Source organism: Cryptomeria japonica, chromosome 6 (assembly GCF_030272615.1).
Source record: "Cryptomeria japonica chromosome 6, Sugi_1.0, whole genome shotgun sequence".
In the NCBI taxonomy this organism is placed as follows: Eukaryota; Viridiplantae; Streptophyta; class Pinopsida; order Cupressales; family Cupressaceae; genus Cryptomeria; species Cryptomeria japonica.
In genome coordinates, this window is record NC_081410.1 from 503,796,257 (window position 1) to 503,814,029 (window position 17,773).

Consider the following 17,773-nt stretch of genomic DNA (forward strand, 5'->3'; position numbering starts at 1 on the left):
TGAGTTTTTCCTGCAAATTGTGAGGTTTTGGCACGGAGTACAGAGTTGTACGGATTGGGGACCAATCCCCAATGTTGTGATTTTGTTAGTGCAATGATTTACCAATGATTTGGTCTTCATTTGAGGTCTTGAATGATTGTTTTGCTCTAGATATCCAAGTTTTGCTGTAGGTACCCAAAAAACCAGGGTTTTGCCTTCCCATGGCCATAACTTGCAACCTGTTCATCTAGAACTCATGGCAATGGATGGGATGCAAGTGTGGAATATGAATTCTATGATTCCAAAGGAATTTTGAAGGAGGAGCAAGAGAGATGTGCGTTTGACCAGTCCCTAGGTAGACATCTTTATGTGGCTACCTAGCCCTTAGACTACAATAATTGCTCTAGAAGACAATTGGTGATGATTCCAGGCATGTAACTCTAGAATATATAATGGTTTATGGTTCCCCACATGCCCATAGGGTTGTGGTTGTAATATGTGTCCATTCTGTTATAGTTGCTTCACAAATGGAGGCCTAATTAGCCCTTTAAGACAGTTGGTCATCACCGGGTTCAGACTTTTGCTTGTTAGACATTGACCTCTCATTTTGGAGGATTGTGCAAAACCATAAAGGGTATCTGAATCTGTGATTTATTTTCTAGTGTGTTTGGAAAAGTTTGGACTTAAGGTTCCATTACTCGTCTCCAAGGGCTACAAGCAAATAGGCCTAATTGTGCAGGTGTCATAGGGAATTGGGTTGAATCCTTGAAACCAGGGTTTGGTCTGGTCCATGTGGGTGTTGTATGATCCAAAATAGGGGTTGTTAAGGCCAGGAACCATAGGAGGCTTCATGATGCACTTTGGAGCAAATTACCCAATTTGAGTAGTATGAACCTTGGAGAGAAATGAGAAGTTGGAACTAAGATTGTAGAGCCTTTCTTTGTAGGATCCCATTGGTGTGTTGAGGGGTCAGTGTCATACATCTTGGAGTGTTTGACAAGATACAAGGATGGCTCTGCATCAAAAAGGGGGCCAAAACAGGCCTAGGGGGAATGGACATAGGACACACTAAAGTAGGATCACAAATATGAGGTGTGAATTGTACTAGTTACAATTTATGATGCTACACATATATATCTCATAAAACAAATAAAACAATTGTATCACATGGATCATTTGCCAAGGAAAGATCAAATGTGAATGGAGAAGCTTGTTAACTCAACTTTGATGGGGAATTTAATGAAGACTTGTTCTAAAAGTTTAAAGTTGCAAGTTGAGTGAGATAATGTTAGAAGGAATTTGTGAATGAATAGATAGTCAAAATGGTTAAGAACCACAAACACTCATTATAGATCCTTGAATAAAAACATAAAGAAAACCTTATTGAGATTTCAAATTTTCATAATCTTAATGTCAAAATGAGGTTTCCAATAGATATGAATCTTTAAAAATAATATGCAATAATATTATAATTCTCATAACACTCACAACATCAATGAAAAACAAACTCACCTATAAAATAAGCAACAATAAATAAAATATGTATTTCTAGAACAAATAACATCTTCTTTTAGAACAAAGTTTTGAAGATTAGTATATTGTTGTAAACTTAGAGGTCAAATTTCCTCACAATTTAGAACGCGATATTCTTCACAAATGATAACTGAAGTTACAGATAATTGAACAAGATGCAAAGCTTTCACTCATCAATTAGATTTGTCCACCAAAATTTACTTTCTTCTAAAACAGAGAATGGAAGAGGAATGCAAGATAAATTGAAAACATTTTAAGAAAAATACAGACTATTTAATGTTTTTAAATATAAAACATAAGCCTCATACTGATAATGGATGACCAAACTGTCCTTTCAACAGGAACATATTGATATGGACAAAACCTGTACTCATGAATTGTAAATGGCTTGAGAGCAACCGAAAGAGTTCACATTCAATAGTTATTATTGTTGTATACATACAAAACATCTCTTATCACTAAACCAACGTTCCTGCAATTTCGTCCCATCCAAAATCAATGGAAGACACGAAGCATACTTTGGCCATGAGTTGATCCAAGCCAAATATGACTAATAATTATCAAGAGTAGCAATATAGGGCATGAGAACAGACCCTATCCACAGCCTCCCATCTTTTTCCTCAACATGACTTACTGCCTTAACAACCTTTCCTTCTGTATCTTCCAAAACATCCAAAAGCTCTCCATCACTACTGTACTTGGCTATGATGCCATGAACCTTTCCCCCAACCATTCCCATGTACTGTTGCTCTGCAGAGATGGGTAGTCTCAACAACAACATTCTTAAGCCAGGACGGGCTCCCAAGAAATATGTCAATGCATTTCGTCTACAGTGTAATGCCACCCAAAATTCTCCTTTCTCATTTATCCTTACATTGTCAGCAAAACCTGGTAGAATGGCAAATGTGTCTGTTGTGCCTGCCTTTGGACCCTTCAACCAGTATCTACTCAACCTAATATCAAGTCACAAATATGCAAAATTAGTGATGTTGATGGCGTGCAAGGGAGAGTTATAGGTTGTATATGGGAGTGGGCAAGTTTAATTGGTAAACTCTAAATTGTTGATTTGTTTATGTGATTCATTTTAAATTATCATATTAATAGATAAGTCTTACTGATGAAATTGGTGTGATTGTAGATGAGCCACTTAAACAAAGTTAAAACCTAGAATATGCTGTTTGAGCCAGTTTATATAGTGATGTGTTTAGGCGGTTTATATGAAATCACTTCAATAAATAGATTTTATTGGAGAAACTAGTATAAGAAACAAGTAAAAATGTAGAATATACTGTTTAAATGAAAATTAGACAAAAAAATCTAATTCAAACTAACAAAACCAAATTTTAGTTTTACCAACCTCCCTGAATCAGCTGCATAGACAAAGAAACTCTTGTCCTTGCTGAGAGATAACCCATTTGGGAAATGAAGTCCTTGCACCAGAACCTTAGTTTGTTTAGTTTTTGCATCGAATTTTAACACTCTTCCAGATCTTTCTGTTGAAAAAATAATCTGTAGAAAATGCCTGCACTTGAAACACTTTATTTCATCATAAGAATAATCTGATTCTTCTTTTGTCCAAATCACAATGCCTACTACTAATAACAACTCAAATGTGTATAAAAACAACTGATGAGTGTATCCTGTTGAATAAGGAAACTATAGAGTTTATCCGAAACAAAGTTTTAAAGAAACAGACCTTCTCTGGTACTTGTGACTGCTATCTGTAAAATAAATATTGTCATCATCATCTATGTCTAAATCATTTGCGAATCTCAAGGGAACCCCTTCTGCTTCACTAGTGAGAGGAGTAGCCAGGCCACCTTCTGGACCAACATAGAGCAATCCAAAGTAAGCATCTGCAATATAGAGGTAACCTGTTCTTTTGTTGAATCTCAATCCCAGAGGACGACCACAGATATATTCATACTGAATGTTTGCTACAGCAGGAACTTTGGGTTCACATATTTCCAAAGACCTGAAATGAATGAATAAAAGGAAAACAAAAGACAAGAAATGAGTGAGATACTCTGGTTTCTAAGTCCAACATAGAATCTCTAAAGTTTAGCATCTTTCAGGTATATATCAAGAGAGCTTAGACATTCTTGGTAATTATGGCGGCTTCTATTGCTCATTTTTTTTCTAGAATCAAACTTTTTTTATATTGTTAATTGTTTACAAATGTTTTTCGCATACAAACATCAATATGAGACTATTACAAGCTCTTGCAAGCACAATTATTAGACTAATGTTAGCTCATTTCAAGCAACCACACTAAAATCAATCTATGAAAGAACAAGTGTCATAACTTAGAAATCAACTTATTAGAAACCACCTTCATACTAGAAGCCAATTATGGAAGACCCAGAGTTGCAACTTAGAATTCCACATTAGATCTCCTTTTGAAATTTGAATTTGGATCTCCACAATGAGAACTCGATGCTTTAACCAATAAAGCTCAAGCCCTTGAACATAGAATCAAACTTAAAAGATTGAGAATAGAAATTATCTATGAAAGATCAAGAATCACAATTTAGAATCCACTTATTTCGAAATCACCTCGACACTAAGATTAAGTATGGAAAACCAAGAACCATAACTTAAAATTACAATGAAAAATCTTGAGCGAATTAAACTTATCCCCTTAACATAAAACTATAAAACTATTTTATTATGAAGGGATATAAAATTCCCTCCTCCATCAAGACACTAAATTTTCTAATTTAGTTGAGAAAAGATATGCGCTTCATGTTTAAGATCCTAAATTTTCTAAATTAGTTCCATCTAGAAGAGAAAAGATTTGATCTTTCAAATTTTTCAGAGAGAGGATACATCAATTACTCTGATCATTGCATGCTTTACTCTTTTGGCAATAAACAAGAACGTACTGCAATCATATATATATTCAGACATTGAAAATAAACCCTCACCAGAAAATACAGATGGTGTAAACCTCACCTGTTAGGAGATGTATATGCAAATTCAGCCCATCCGTTTTCAGGGCCATCCCATCTCATGATTCTGCCATCTCCAGTACCAGTATAAGGACCTCTCCCTTGAGGATCGAATGCCAAACACTCTGGGCCTGCTAGTTGGTTGAGAAATTTGATCTCTGCACCTTGTAATCTATTCTGCTTGTCCCATCCAAACTGCAACTCTTTCCATGTACCAGGTTGCTCTATAGAATATGTTCTAAAGTCTGGAAAATCATAAATGGGACTGTAATGCAGTGGATCAAGAGCCAAATAGAATGCCAACAACAAAAACAATAATCCACATATGGTCCTTGCATCCACCATTCCTCTCATCTCAGACATTTTTGCCAGAACTTGAGAAAGTCCCAATGCAAAACTATAGCTTATGACTTGTAGATTACATGCTTTTATTTGTTTGTGTTATAGAACAGTATATATGGCGTGATCCACCCACTGGTATTCTACTTTTGGCTTTAGACCAATGTCATGAATGAAAGAATTATTATTAGTGACCAAAATCCTTTCGAACTTGATATAGAAAGGTAGCACAAGCCTAGCATGAGTTATTTCTTAAAAGCATTTTAGCATTGCTATTGCTCTGCAAATTGGTTAAGGCCATACTTTAAATACTTTCATCCAAACGGTTATGCTTATTTGTTCTTAACATCCAAATGCTGTTTCTTTCATCGATCAAACTTTTACCCAAATAACTATCCATGCTTCATGCTTTTGTTATGCAACTACCAAGTTAAGCAACTTCTAGCATGTTGAAAATTTTGTAGCATCCATGGATCCGAATTAAGAAGCGTTCAAATAACAAAAGCAACAGACTAAGGCTAGCATTATCATTTTCATTTTCTAGGAAACAGATAAAACTTTGAATAGCTGGGTAGCCTAAAGTTAGCAAGGAATCTTTTGCATTTCTTAGGCATATCTGTATTAGATGATAATGTCGATTTTGTGGATGAAAAAATCTTATTAAAAAATAAAAAATTATGTAATATTTGAATATCAATTAATGAATAAATATAATCAAATGTGGATTTAGAATGTTAGATAGACAATATATAGATAGAGATAAGTCTAGAAATGTGACTTTAAATAAGATGTTTCTAACAATATAAAAATAAATAATTCATAAGATTAGGGTAAGTGCACAAAGATGATGGTAAAAAATGGGGTATAAGTGGATACTTTTTTTTTTGAAATCAGGTGAACCTGAATTTAGAGGCAAAATTTGAAAGTCATCCACTCAAGATATGAAGATAATCAAAGAACAAATATTGTAGTACTCTGAATCTAGTTTCCAAACTACTAAACTTTTTCAAAATTGGATAAGATTAAGGGGGTCAAATCCTTCGTGCACGAAAAACTGACCCTATTTTTTTTTGAAAAACATAACATAGTGTCTGACATGCGCATAAAAAAGTCATAGTTAGATTTAGTATTTTGACAAATCCTTTTGCAGAAAGATAGTTAAGAGTGAGCACTAGAAGATGTGTATTTTTTTGTAATTTTTTGCTGAGTATTTTTTTTTAATGATTTTTCCAATTGAGCACATCTTGAAAATTCGGTACTTGTTCGTGCGCGAAGCATAAGTTGCACTAAACAAATTGAAAATACAATTTTTTTTTTAATTGTAAAGAATCAAGTGCACTACAATAATATATAAATTTTTTTAAATTTGGATACGTATATCAAAAGTATTCAAAAAATGGTGCACCTATGTCTGTGAGAACTATGGAGACTAGTAAAAGAAATTCAATAATAATATGTTATTGTTGTTCAAATTGAAAAAAAATTATATGGTTAGAGAGCTCAGAAGATGGGTGAAAATATGGTGGCAATTTTAGAAATACCCACTTTATGAAGTGTAAACCTGATGATGACAAAGTCGTTAAACCAAGTTGATAAAATAAAACACGTCAAAAATGAGAGAAATGGAGGGAAATCAAACTTCCAATCCGTAGCTTTGTCATCCAGGCCTATTTCCAAACCTAAAGAGTCAAAAGTGCGTACGGGGTACTTATGGTTTAAAAAGCATGTACAAGGTATGTATAGTGTAAGTAGCGTGTACGCGCTTGTTTCCCTTTAAACAGCGCGTACGCGCTATCTTTACTATAAACAGTACATACGCGCTATTGTATAATATGATATTCTATGTATAATATGTGTATATACATATAATATATGTAATATATAATATGTGTATAATATGACATTGTATATATAATATGTTTATATACATATAATATATTAAACATATATATACACATGTAAGTGTATCGTCTCTCCCTCTCAAACACATACAAGGTCTCTCTCTCTCTCTCTCTCTCTCCTTTAACTTTCCTCCATACCCCATCCCTCTTTCTCTTCTTCTCTCCCTCCATACTCCACTGCAACTATGTGTGCACTTCTATAGAAGTAAGTGAATTTATTTCTTATCTGCAACTTCCTCTTTGATTTTTATCATGTATTCTCTCCCTCCCTCTCCCTCTCCCTTCCCCCCATGTTATCTCTCTCTCTCCCTCTCTCTCCCTCTCCCCTCTCCTCTCCCTCTCTCCCTCTCTCTCTCTCTCCCGCCCCCTCTTCTCTCTCTCTCTCTCTCTCTCCCTCTCTCTCTCCCTCTCCCACCCCCTCTTCTCTCTCTCTCTCTCTCTCTCTCTCTCTCTCTCTCTCTCTCTCTCTCTCTCTACCTTCCCTCCCCCCTCTTCTCTCCCTCTCCCTCCTTCCCTCTCTCTACCTTCCCTCCCTCTACCTCTCCCTTCCCCCATGTTCTCTCCCTCTCTCCCTCTCCCCCCTCTCTCTCTCTCTCTCTCTCTCTCTCTCTCTCCTTCCCTCTCCCCTCTCCTCTCCCTCTCTCTCTCTCTCCCTCTCTCTACCTCTCTCTACCTTCCCTCCCCCCTCTTCTCTCCCTCTACCTCTCCCTTCCCCCCATGTTCTCTCCATCTCCCTCTCTCTCCCTCTCCCACCCCCCTCTTCTCTCTCTCTCTCTCTCTCTCTCTCTCTCTCTCTCTCTCCCTCCCTCCTTCCCTCTCTCCCTCCCTCTCCCTCTCCCCTCTCCTCTCCCTCTCTCTCCCTCTCCCACCCCCTCTTCTCTCTCTCTCTCTCTCTCTCTCTCTCTCTCTCTCTCCCTCCCTCCCTCTCTCTCCCTCTCCCTCTCCCTCCTTCCCTCTACCTCTCCCTTCCCCCATGTTCTCTCTCTCTCTCTCTCTCCCTCCCTCTCCCTCTCCCTCTCCCTTCCCCCATGTTCTCTCTCTCTCTCTCTCCCTCTCTCTCCCTCTCCCTCCTTCCCTCCCTCCTCTTCTCTCCCTCTCTCCCTCCCTCTCCCTCTCTCTCCCTCTCCCTCCTTCCCTCCCTCCTCTTCTCTCCCTCTCTCCCTCCCTCTCCCTCTCCCTTCCCCCCATGTTTTCTCCCTCTCTCCCTCTCCCCTCTCCCCTCTCCCTCTCCCTCTCTCTCCCTCCTTCTACCTCTCCCTTCCCCCCATGTTCTCTCCCTCTCTCTCTCTCTCTCTCTCTCTCCCTCCTTCTACCTCTCCCTTCCCCCCATGTTCTCTCCCTCTCTCCCTCTCTCTCCCTTCCCTCCCCCATCTTCTCCCCCTCTACCTCTCCCTTCCCCCCATGTTCTCTCCCTCTCTCCCTCTCTCCCTCCCTCTCCCTCTCTCCCTCTCCTCTCCCTCTCTCCCTCTCCCTCTCTCTCCCCCCTCTTCTCTCCCTCTCTCCCTCCCTCTACCTCTCCCTTCCCCCCATGTTCTCTGGTGCAGGAGCACCCATGGTGTAAGGAAAATATATGGTCAAAGTCATCATTTGAAATATAATTGATATTTTAAGGTCATTTATAATGTATTTGAATCCATTTGGAATGATTTGTAAGGCTTAGAAGCCTAAAAATGTAAGCAAGTCCTGATTATGTCCTAGTTGTCCATATAGGCCCTTATAGGTCAAGATGGTCAAAATTGTATAAAAGGCCATGAGAAGGCTATAAAGTATGTAAAAGGTATTAAATAGATTATTTGGACATGTTTAGGGGGTTTTTACAATTTGGAGAGTCATTAGGAAAAAGTGTCAAAGTTGCAAGAAAATTGCAAAAGTGCAACATTTGCAAAAATGTAAAAGCGCAAAAATTGCACATAAAGTTGTAAAAGGGAAGATGAAGGGTCATAAAGGTAGTTTGATGGTTTATAACTACCAAAGAGTCTATAAATATTTTGTATTGGTCGAACCAAATGATGATTGGAAGAAAAGGGAAGAAAGGAGAACATTTTGGATACATTTTGGTGCATTCTACTATTATTATTTTGATTGGCTTTCCAGTTTTTGTGTTGGTTCCAAGCCTTGTACGACTATGTATGGCTTGGAAACCTTTGTATATGTATAATGGATAGTTAGATATGTTAATTACCTTTCTTTTCCTTTTGGTTTGGAGTGATTATGTTTAAAAATGAAGAAGATATGGAGGTTTCGGTGAAAGTTGTGAATTGCAGATTTGATACTTCCTGAGAACAGTCACATTGCAGTGTATGGTATGAACTCATATGAGATTATTAAGACCTCTAAATAGACTCATTGGAAATATATGTGAATCACATTTCTTTTTCCCTTTGGTTTTAAGCGTTTTTGTTTTTATTTGTGGAAGTTATGAAGATTTTGGTGAAAACTGGTTTTAAATTGTCTTAAATGGAGTTGTTAGAAAGGGTTTGTACTTATCTTGTGATTTCACCATTGGAAAAATTAATGAATTGAATATTATGAAAGTAGACTCAAAGGGATTTCATTTGAGTATGGTATTTTTTTAGTTTGGTTAAGTATTTGTTGTGAAATATGATGCCCTAGCTGGCAGCAAACATACATTTTCCAGATTTATGACAGTCAAAATTGGTCTCAGTGCAGAGATAATAACTTTTTATTGCACTGTTGGATCTTTATGAATTTTGGATATGTTATTTATAATATAGTTATTCAGGGTCTGACCAAAGGGATTGAGATTTTTTATTTCTTTTTAAAAAGTTATAGACCTCTGTGTATAGGTCTATCCAAAGGGGCAGCAAGTTGGCAAGTTTGATACCTAGATTAAGTTTTCTTGATTGATTGATTGTTGAAGAATGATGAAATATGCTTCTAATGAATTGTTATCATGATTAAAATATGGATGGATCAACATGATCTTATATTTGTGAAGATTTTGGTGAAAACTGGTTTTAAAATGTCTTAAATGGAGTTGTTGGAAAAGGGTTTGTACTTATCTTGTGATTTCACCATTGGAAAAATTAATGGCTTGAATATTATGAAAGTAGAATTAGAGGGATTTAATTTAATTATGGTATTGTTTTAGTTTGGTTAAGTATTTTTTGTGAAATATGATGCCCTAGCAGGCAGCAAGCATACATTTTCCAGATTTATGACAGTCAAAATTGGTCTCGGTGCAGAGATAATAAATTTTTATTGCACCGTTGGATCTTTATGAATTTTGGATATGTTATTTATAATATAGTTATTCAGGGTCTGACCGAAGGGATTGAGATTTTTTATTGTTTTTAAAAAGTTATAGACCTCTGTGTATAGGTCTATCTAAAGGGGCAGCAAGTTGGCAAGTTTGATACCTAGATTAAGTTTTCTTGATTGATTGATTGTTGAAGAATGATGAAATATGCCTCTAATGAATTGTTATCATGATTAAAATATGGATGGATCAACATGATCCTAGAGTTGTGAAGATTTTGGTGAAAACTGGTTTTAAACTGTCTTAAATGGAGTTGCTGAAAAGGGTTTGTATTTATCTTGTGATTTCACCATTGGAAAAATTAATGACTTGAATATTATGAAAGTAGACTCATAGGGCTTTCATTTGAGTATGGTATTGTTTTATTTTGGTTAAGCATTTTTTTTGAAATATGATGCCCTAGCAGGGAGCAAGCATACATTTTCCAGATTTATGATAGTCAAAATTGGTCTCGATGTAGAGATGATAACTTTTTATTGCACTATTGGATCTTTATGAATTTTGGATATGTTGTTTATAATACAGTTATTCAGGGTCTGACCGAAGGGATTGAGATGTTTAATACTTTTTAAAAAGTCATAGACCTCTGTATATAGGTCTATCCAAAGGGGCAACACGTTGGCAAGTTTGATACCTAGATTAAGTTTTCTTGATTGATTGATTGTTGAAGAATGATGAAATATGCCTCTAATGAATTGTTATAATGATTAAAATATGGATGGATCAACATGATCCTAGAGTTGTTATTGGTTTTTCATGATGCTCTACATCATTCTCTCCCTCTCTCCCTCTCTCCTCTCCTTTCCCTCTCTCTCCCTCTCCCCTCTCCTCTCCCTCTCTCCCTCTCTCTCTCTCTCCCTTTCCCCTCTCCTCTCCCTCTCTCTCCCTTTCCCCCCTCTTCTCTCCCTCTCTCCCTCTCCCTTCCTCCATACCCCTTCCATAACTTTTTAAAGTCTTAGTAGCGCATACGCGGTACTTATTACTCATAAGCACGTACGGGGTACTATTACCATTATTCGATACCCTGGGATACCATTTTTAGGCTTAGTAGTGCGTACATGCTACTTATCAACCTAGAATGGGAGAAAAGAATACTGTTGAGCTTGTCAATATTTTATGGTCTAACAACGCCTATGCGGTCATCAATGTAGCGCATACGCGGTTTATAGACATAGTTTTAGTTGCCCAAGAGCCTCAACGGCCTCAAAATAAGTTTTTGAGGTCATTGAAGGTCCCACTGGAACTGTGTCTGCACTTCTATCACTATTGTATACATAAAAGTAAGTGAATTTTTTGTTTTTGCATGATTTCAAATGATTGAATTGTTGTTTTTATTAGTTTTTTATTTTTGCATGGTTTCAAATGATTAAATTGTGATTGTTTAATAGTTTAATTCCAAAAAATAGTGATAAGATGCATACTTATGGTTATTTATTTATTTTTGAACTTTTCTTTACATATATATGTAATATGATTCTATTTAGGTCAATCGATCTCAACCATGGGAAAGAATAAGCGAGGAACGATGGAACAATGAGAGGCTCAAAAGGAAAGACAAAGGCAGTGTATGAAGAAATTGTGTGACATAAGAACAATGGGAGAAGAAGGGATGTCAACCTCAACATCTCAATTCGATTTACCAAATGAATATATTGCACCTAATGTAATTGAAGAAGAAACATTTGATAATTTACTGTTTGAACCTAATGCAATTGAAGAAGAAACATTTGATAATTTACCATTTGAACCTAATGCAATTGAAGAAGATACCGCATTGAATAATCAATTAAATGATGAACATATTACACCTTCTCTACTTGATGAATTGAATGTACATAATGCACCGATGTTGACACCTCCTAGAATCATTCATAGGAAACCAAAGTATCTAATTGACATTGATGAGAATATATTGAAGTCAATGCCCAATAAAATGAATGAATGAACATGTAGGAGAATGGTTAAAAGAATATGGCAAAACTATTTTAAAAACTTAAATCAAACCACAAGATGTCAATTAATTGTTCAAATGATTAAAAATTTGAATTTTAGAGAGACAATGAAAATTCTAAGCCTAAGATCATTTGAAAGTAACAATGAAAGAACTATTGTCAGAAATCTATTTGATGCATATCAATCTATTGGTTCAAAATCACGTAGTAAAGATTCTAATGCTACTTGACGTGTCATTACATCAACCATAATGAGCAAGAAAATAAAAAAGATCGTTTGATAAGGAAAACAAGTAAGTCATTAAATGTTAGTAGAACAACATTAAGTAAAGCATTAAAGAGGTGAGAACAAATAGAGGAACCTAACAATAATTCTCTCTGGGCATTCTCGGGTAGACTACCATGCAAAGACAAGGTTGTTGTAGATGCACTCAAAACATTAATTGAAAATTTTTGGCATGACAACACAAGAGTATCACCCAACCAAAGAGATGTTGTTAGAAGGCGAATTGGGTCTAAAAATCATGAGCCACATGCAAAACACTATTTGGATATGACAAACTAAATTTTATGAAAGATTCCTTCAAAAGTTTCCTCAAATAAAAATTTCTCAAAGATTTTTTGAAATGGCAAAACCTTTTTATATTAAGATTAATCATGTATGCACCACATGTTGTTGTAGGATGCATATTGAATTTTCCATGCATTATGATATTTTTTATCATATTTGTTCTACTTTGCACACTAACGATGTTTTGAAGGAATATAATATACAAGTACCTCCTAAGTCGGCAAGAGAATTTATTTCAAGTGTGTTATGTAATAGACATGATGGTTGCATTTATTATAAGATGCCTTGTTTGGAAGGTTCTTGTGCTATATGTGGTGGTTTGCAACGTTTACCAAGATGCATACATTTGGAGAGCACACATGAAATTGGTACGAAACTAGTTTCTTTCAAAAAATACAAGACAGTCACATATGGAGTTAAAGATGGAAAAGATTTGAAGAGATGTGAGCTAGTGAAAAATGATATATGTGTAGCTCAATTTATGAAAATGTTTCAAGAGAAACTAGTTTATGAGTACATAATGCATACACATAGAGCTCGATGGTTAGATGAGCAATTCAAGTTGTGTAAGAACACATTTCCTCTTGGCACCATTGTCTCTATCGTTGATTTCGCTGAAAATTATACACTGCAACCTCAAAATGAAGTGCAATCCATGTATTATCACTCTACACAAGTTTCTATTTTTGTACACATAGCATTCATGCATGTAGATGATAGCACATAGGAGGATAGAAAGGTTGTAAGAGAGTATCACTTCCACATAAGTGATGATCGTACTCATTCATCAAAGTTTGTACAAGGATGCTTTAAAGTTTTCTATGATAGTTTAAGGGAAAGGAACATATGATACAACCGACACTTAATATGGTCAGATAATTGCACCGCACAATTCAAGAATGCAAGGATGTTTTATTGGCTGACAAGGATGCATGTGACAAGTGATGTACAACATTTTTTGAGTTTCACTGAGGTTGGACATGGTAAGGGAGAGCACGATGGTGCAGGAGCATGTGTGAAAAGAGCCCTAGCTAGGGAAGAATTGAAGTACAAAGGTGGTGCTGAGTTGGTAGATGTAGAAATAATTGTGCGATGGTGTAAGTCTACGATGGGTCCAGGTAATCCAGGTACGTCATTGGTTCGTAGATATTTTTGGTTGATTACTGAATATAACATCGAAAACTATCTAGATTGTTGTACAGTTGTAGGATCGAGTGACATGCACTCATTTATGAGTTCAAATTCAAGTTCACTGGTAATCTATACGAGACAGATGGTATGTTTTTGCTCTTCATGGATGTATTGTTTGTGGGAAAAATGTGAATCAGAAGAGTGGGTTGACAAATGGTCTTATAGACCATTGGTTCCCATTGATTCATATCAAATTCCCAAAGCACTACAATTGAGCCAGATGGAGACATCAGTGGATTTTGACCATGTATCCGACCTAGTGGATTCAGGTAATTTTTTGAGTTAATTTTTTTGCAATTATTCTTTTTGGTTTATTTTGTTGTACATCATACTTTATTTTTGGTATTAATTAACACTTTATAAAATGCAGGTCATGTGTATGCAGTTGTTGCAGAAGAGAACAATGAAGAAGGAACAAATTACTATTTGTGTCATTGTGTTGAGCCTAAAAGAAAATTGACAACCACAATCATTGACAAAGAGGGTATTGAGTACCTAATAGGGTCTGTTGTTGTGACAGGAACATGGCTTCGAAGATACCCTATCAAGAATTCTGATGTTTGGTTGTTCGAGGACTTTGAAACACACAAACATATTCTTCATTTCTCTAACCTTGTTGTTGCAACAAATATTCATTTGATGAAGTATCGTGGTAGACCTCATAACAAGATTTTATGGAAAGTTCGTGAATCTAACCACGAGGCAATACTTGACACAATATGGGTTAGAGCCGATTCTGAAGGCTCACTTGATTGATTCTACGATTCAGAGTAGAATGATTTTGAGAATTTTGTATAAATCATCGATGAATTGTTCTATATTCGTTTTTTGTATATATAAATGCCCATGAGCTAATTTTTACATGTTTAGGGGCATAATTTTGTATATTTAAGTGGCAATGAGTTGATTTGTACATATGTACATGCCAAATTTTGTATATTAAAATGGCGATGAGCTAAATCACACATATTGTAATGCCAAATTTTGTATAAAAGCCCATGAGATGATTTGTATATTAAAATGGCGATGAGCTGAATTGCATATATATTAATGCCAAATTTTGTATAAAATCCCATGAGATTATTTGTAAGACAATTTTTTGTATAATAAAATAGCCAAGAGCTGATTTGACCATATTTAGAGGCAAATTTTTGAATAATATGTGACAATGTTTTGTGACTATTTTGTGTGTCAATATTTTATGACTATGTTTTGAGTATATGTGATGTGTCCCTGGTCAATTATGAGCATTCTTGATTCTTGTATAATCATAGATAATTATTTGAGTCATTATCGGGTCATAGGGGTCATAGATTGAGACTAGATACAATTTGAACAAAAATTGTCATTGTTGTCAAAAAAATTGTCAAAAAAGTTGTCAAGCAACTTCTACATTGCGTCGGTAGGGTATGACTCTTGACGTTCTGGTGCTTTGGGATGCATGACAAGGGCATTCCTAACGTAAACCTACCCACCCGGATGTGCTCGTGACGTCGGTTTGTGCACACGAGGAACATAATCAATTCTAGCCAATCTTGCAACTTTTCCTTGCAAGCAACTGATGGTTTTTTGAGTAGGCAAAAAAATGCTACTAATTGAAAATGGCTCCGAGTCATAAAAAACTGAGATAGGCCATTGTAGAGGAGCCTCGCATGACCCCATGGGATCAAACAGATCAACCGTATGTGTTGTGGATTGGAAGAAACAGTCCGTCAAATTTTGACAATTTTTTGGACTCAAGGCACTTGAGAGATCACACTGGTAGGGTATGACTCTCGACATTCTGGTGCTTTGGAATGCATGACAGGGGCATGCCTAGCGTAAACCTTCCCACCCGTACATGCTCGCAATGTCAGTTTGTGCACATGAGGAACAAAATTTGACCATTGCGAGCGTGAGGGTGCTCCTGCACCAAACACATTGTTGTTTAAATTCATATTGTCGATTTTTGTTGTTTATATTCATATTGTTAATTACATATGCAAATATTCATTTAAATTTATAAAAGGGCAGCCACCAAATACATTGAATACACAATAATAAACTAAATACAGGGAGTTTTGTAGGGTTAATTCAACATTTTAGAAATTTAATCAAATCATATTCCATGATTGCAATGCTTTATATCATATATTTTTGTTGTTTATATTCATATTGTTGATTACATATGCAAATATTCATTTAAATTTATAAAAGGACAACCATAAAATACAACAAATACAAAATAATGAACTCATTACATATTTATTGGATCGAATATATATATATATAAAGGCATGTCTACCAAGTCAATACAAGTATTACAAAAATGTGGCATATGCCATGTCCAAATCGATATACAATAAAAATGTAGAATATATCTACATTTATTGGTTATTCTATGACCAAAACTAACACTATATGATCCTAAACTTGTGGTGGATCATCAAAATCAAGAATCTTTGGCGTAGTACATGGCTCTGTAGATGGCTGCAAAACCACAATTCAAAAGCCAAGTTAGAATTCTTTTGTAGAAAATAGTTCACAATTAACATCATAACTATGCATTTAACTTTAATTCCTTTGCAATTGAAATGTAGATTACCTCATCAGCTGATCCAGGAGCTAATGTCTTCGCTCTCCTTTCCTTGTCACTCTTAGGAGTTTTCTTGAAGACATAAATTGATCCACGTTATGGCCGTACCGCGAATGAGTCTATTGTAGATTAAATATACAATTAATACAATGTACTAACATAAATATATAAAAAACACTTAAAAGCTATAATATAGAGAACAATGACGTACATGTGCCTGAGATGCTTCTCCAATGGACTGAGGATGGCTCACCATCAATGTAGAAACTGATGCTATTACCTATACAAAAAATGTACAAAGATTAAATACAATTAATATAATGATAAGTATTGAAGGTTGAAAACAATTAATTTTACATATCAAACAAAAGTGTACCGGATTCTGAGATGCTTCTCCAGTGCAAGGAGGAGGGTTCGCCATTGACAAAATAGGTATGGATATTTCCTGTATGAAAAAATTATAAGATTATAATATATCACAAGTTCACATGTACATGTGCATATAATCATGAAATCAAGAAAATAAAGTAGAGATACATACCTCCTCCCTCTCTTGATCCGCGGGCAAATCAGGTGCATTCAACATATCCACAAAGCTCAATGGCCGTTGTACATGTAAAATAGACAAAAAAAACTAATCAATCTACAAACCCCAACTAATACTTGATTTCAACATTTTCAAACAATTGTACAACTTAAAATGTGTTCAATTACCTTCTTCACACGTTTTGGCGTCTTCGAGGAATTCTTTTTCTTAGGACGAGCCCTAGACGCGGAGGGGGTACCCTAAAAACACAAAATTAACATGAGATATTAGTACAGATAATAAATTAAACATAATTTTAAAAATCTAAAATGAAATGACTTGCAGATTCCATCAAAACAATACATAAAAAGAGTTGTACAAAATATCATACCGTATAGCCTTGTAGGCCAAAATCGATTTCTGAGAGCGTGATGTCATCAATCTAGGACATTTCGTCCCCTGTCAACACCTACAAACCAGAAATTGGACCAAGGATTAAAGATAGTTAGTATATCTTGTATTTTTTTGAATTCAAAGTGTACTATTCTATTTTAACATGCTACAAAATTTATACCTTAGGCATTGAAGTTGTAGTTGTGGTAACTGGGGGAGGTGTATGGGATACCGCTGCTGTATCCTGAAATGCATATTATTTGTCTCAATTTAAATCGATGTATAAATGAAAATTTATTTATGTAATTACAAAATTAAAGTGACTGATAAATAAAATGTTATGAATTCAAATCAACACACCTGTGTCTGTGGCTCATGGGCAAACACCATGTCCATCAACTCATCTGTCAGCGCGACATCCTCAACCGTGTGAGATTGACATCTACAACTGCAAATCGTGCATAGATGATATGAGTATCCATCTGCATCGACTGCATCATCTATCCCCGAGAATATCCCTGAGCAACTGACACACATATGCTCGATGGGCTCTATGTCGCCCTCTAACGGCTCATCATCCAA

The 17,773-nt window shown here is 35.8% G+C and overlaps 1 protein-coding gene across 1 annotated transcript; it reads right to left on the reverse strand.

The window, feature by feature from the left end:
• Positions 1-1,866: 1,866 nt before the first annotated feature.
• LOC131052872 (protein STRICTOSIDINE SYNTHASE-LIKE 3) lies at positions 1,867-5,073 on the reverse strand. The gene is made up of 4 exons (XM_057987516.2): positions 4,468-5,073; positions 3,209-3,487; positions 2,870-3,034; positions 1,867-2,465 (listed from the first exon to the last, which is right to left on the reverse strand). The coding sequence occupies exons 1-4, from the start codon at positions 4,824-4,826 to the stop codon at positions 2,063-2,065; spliced, it is 1,206 nt and encodes a 401-aa protein (XP_057843499.1). The 5' UTR covers positions 4,827-5,073; the 3' UTR covers positions 1,867-2,062.
• Positions 5,074-17,773: the final 12,700 nt, after the last annotated feature.

What these genes read in the sequence shown, in the direction of transcription:
- LOC131052872 (XM_057987516.2), bottom strand. Translation starts at nt 4,826, where the DNA reads ATGTCTGAGATGAGAGGAATGGTGGATGCAAGGACCATATGTGGATTA. An exon ending in AGTCACAAGTACCAGAGAAG is followed by an intron (nt 3,035 to 3,208) that starts GTCTGTTTCTTT and finishes TTTCAAGTGCAG; the next exon opens with GCATTTTCTACAGATTATTT. An exon ending in TATGCAGCTGATTCAGGGAG is followed by an intron (nt 2,466 to 2,869) that starts GTTGGTAAAACT and finishes ACTTGATATTAG; the next exon opens with GTTGAGTAGATACTGGTTGA.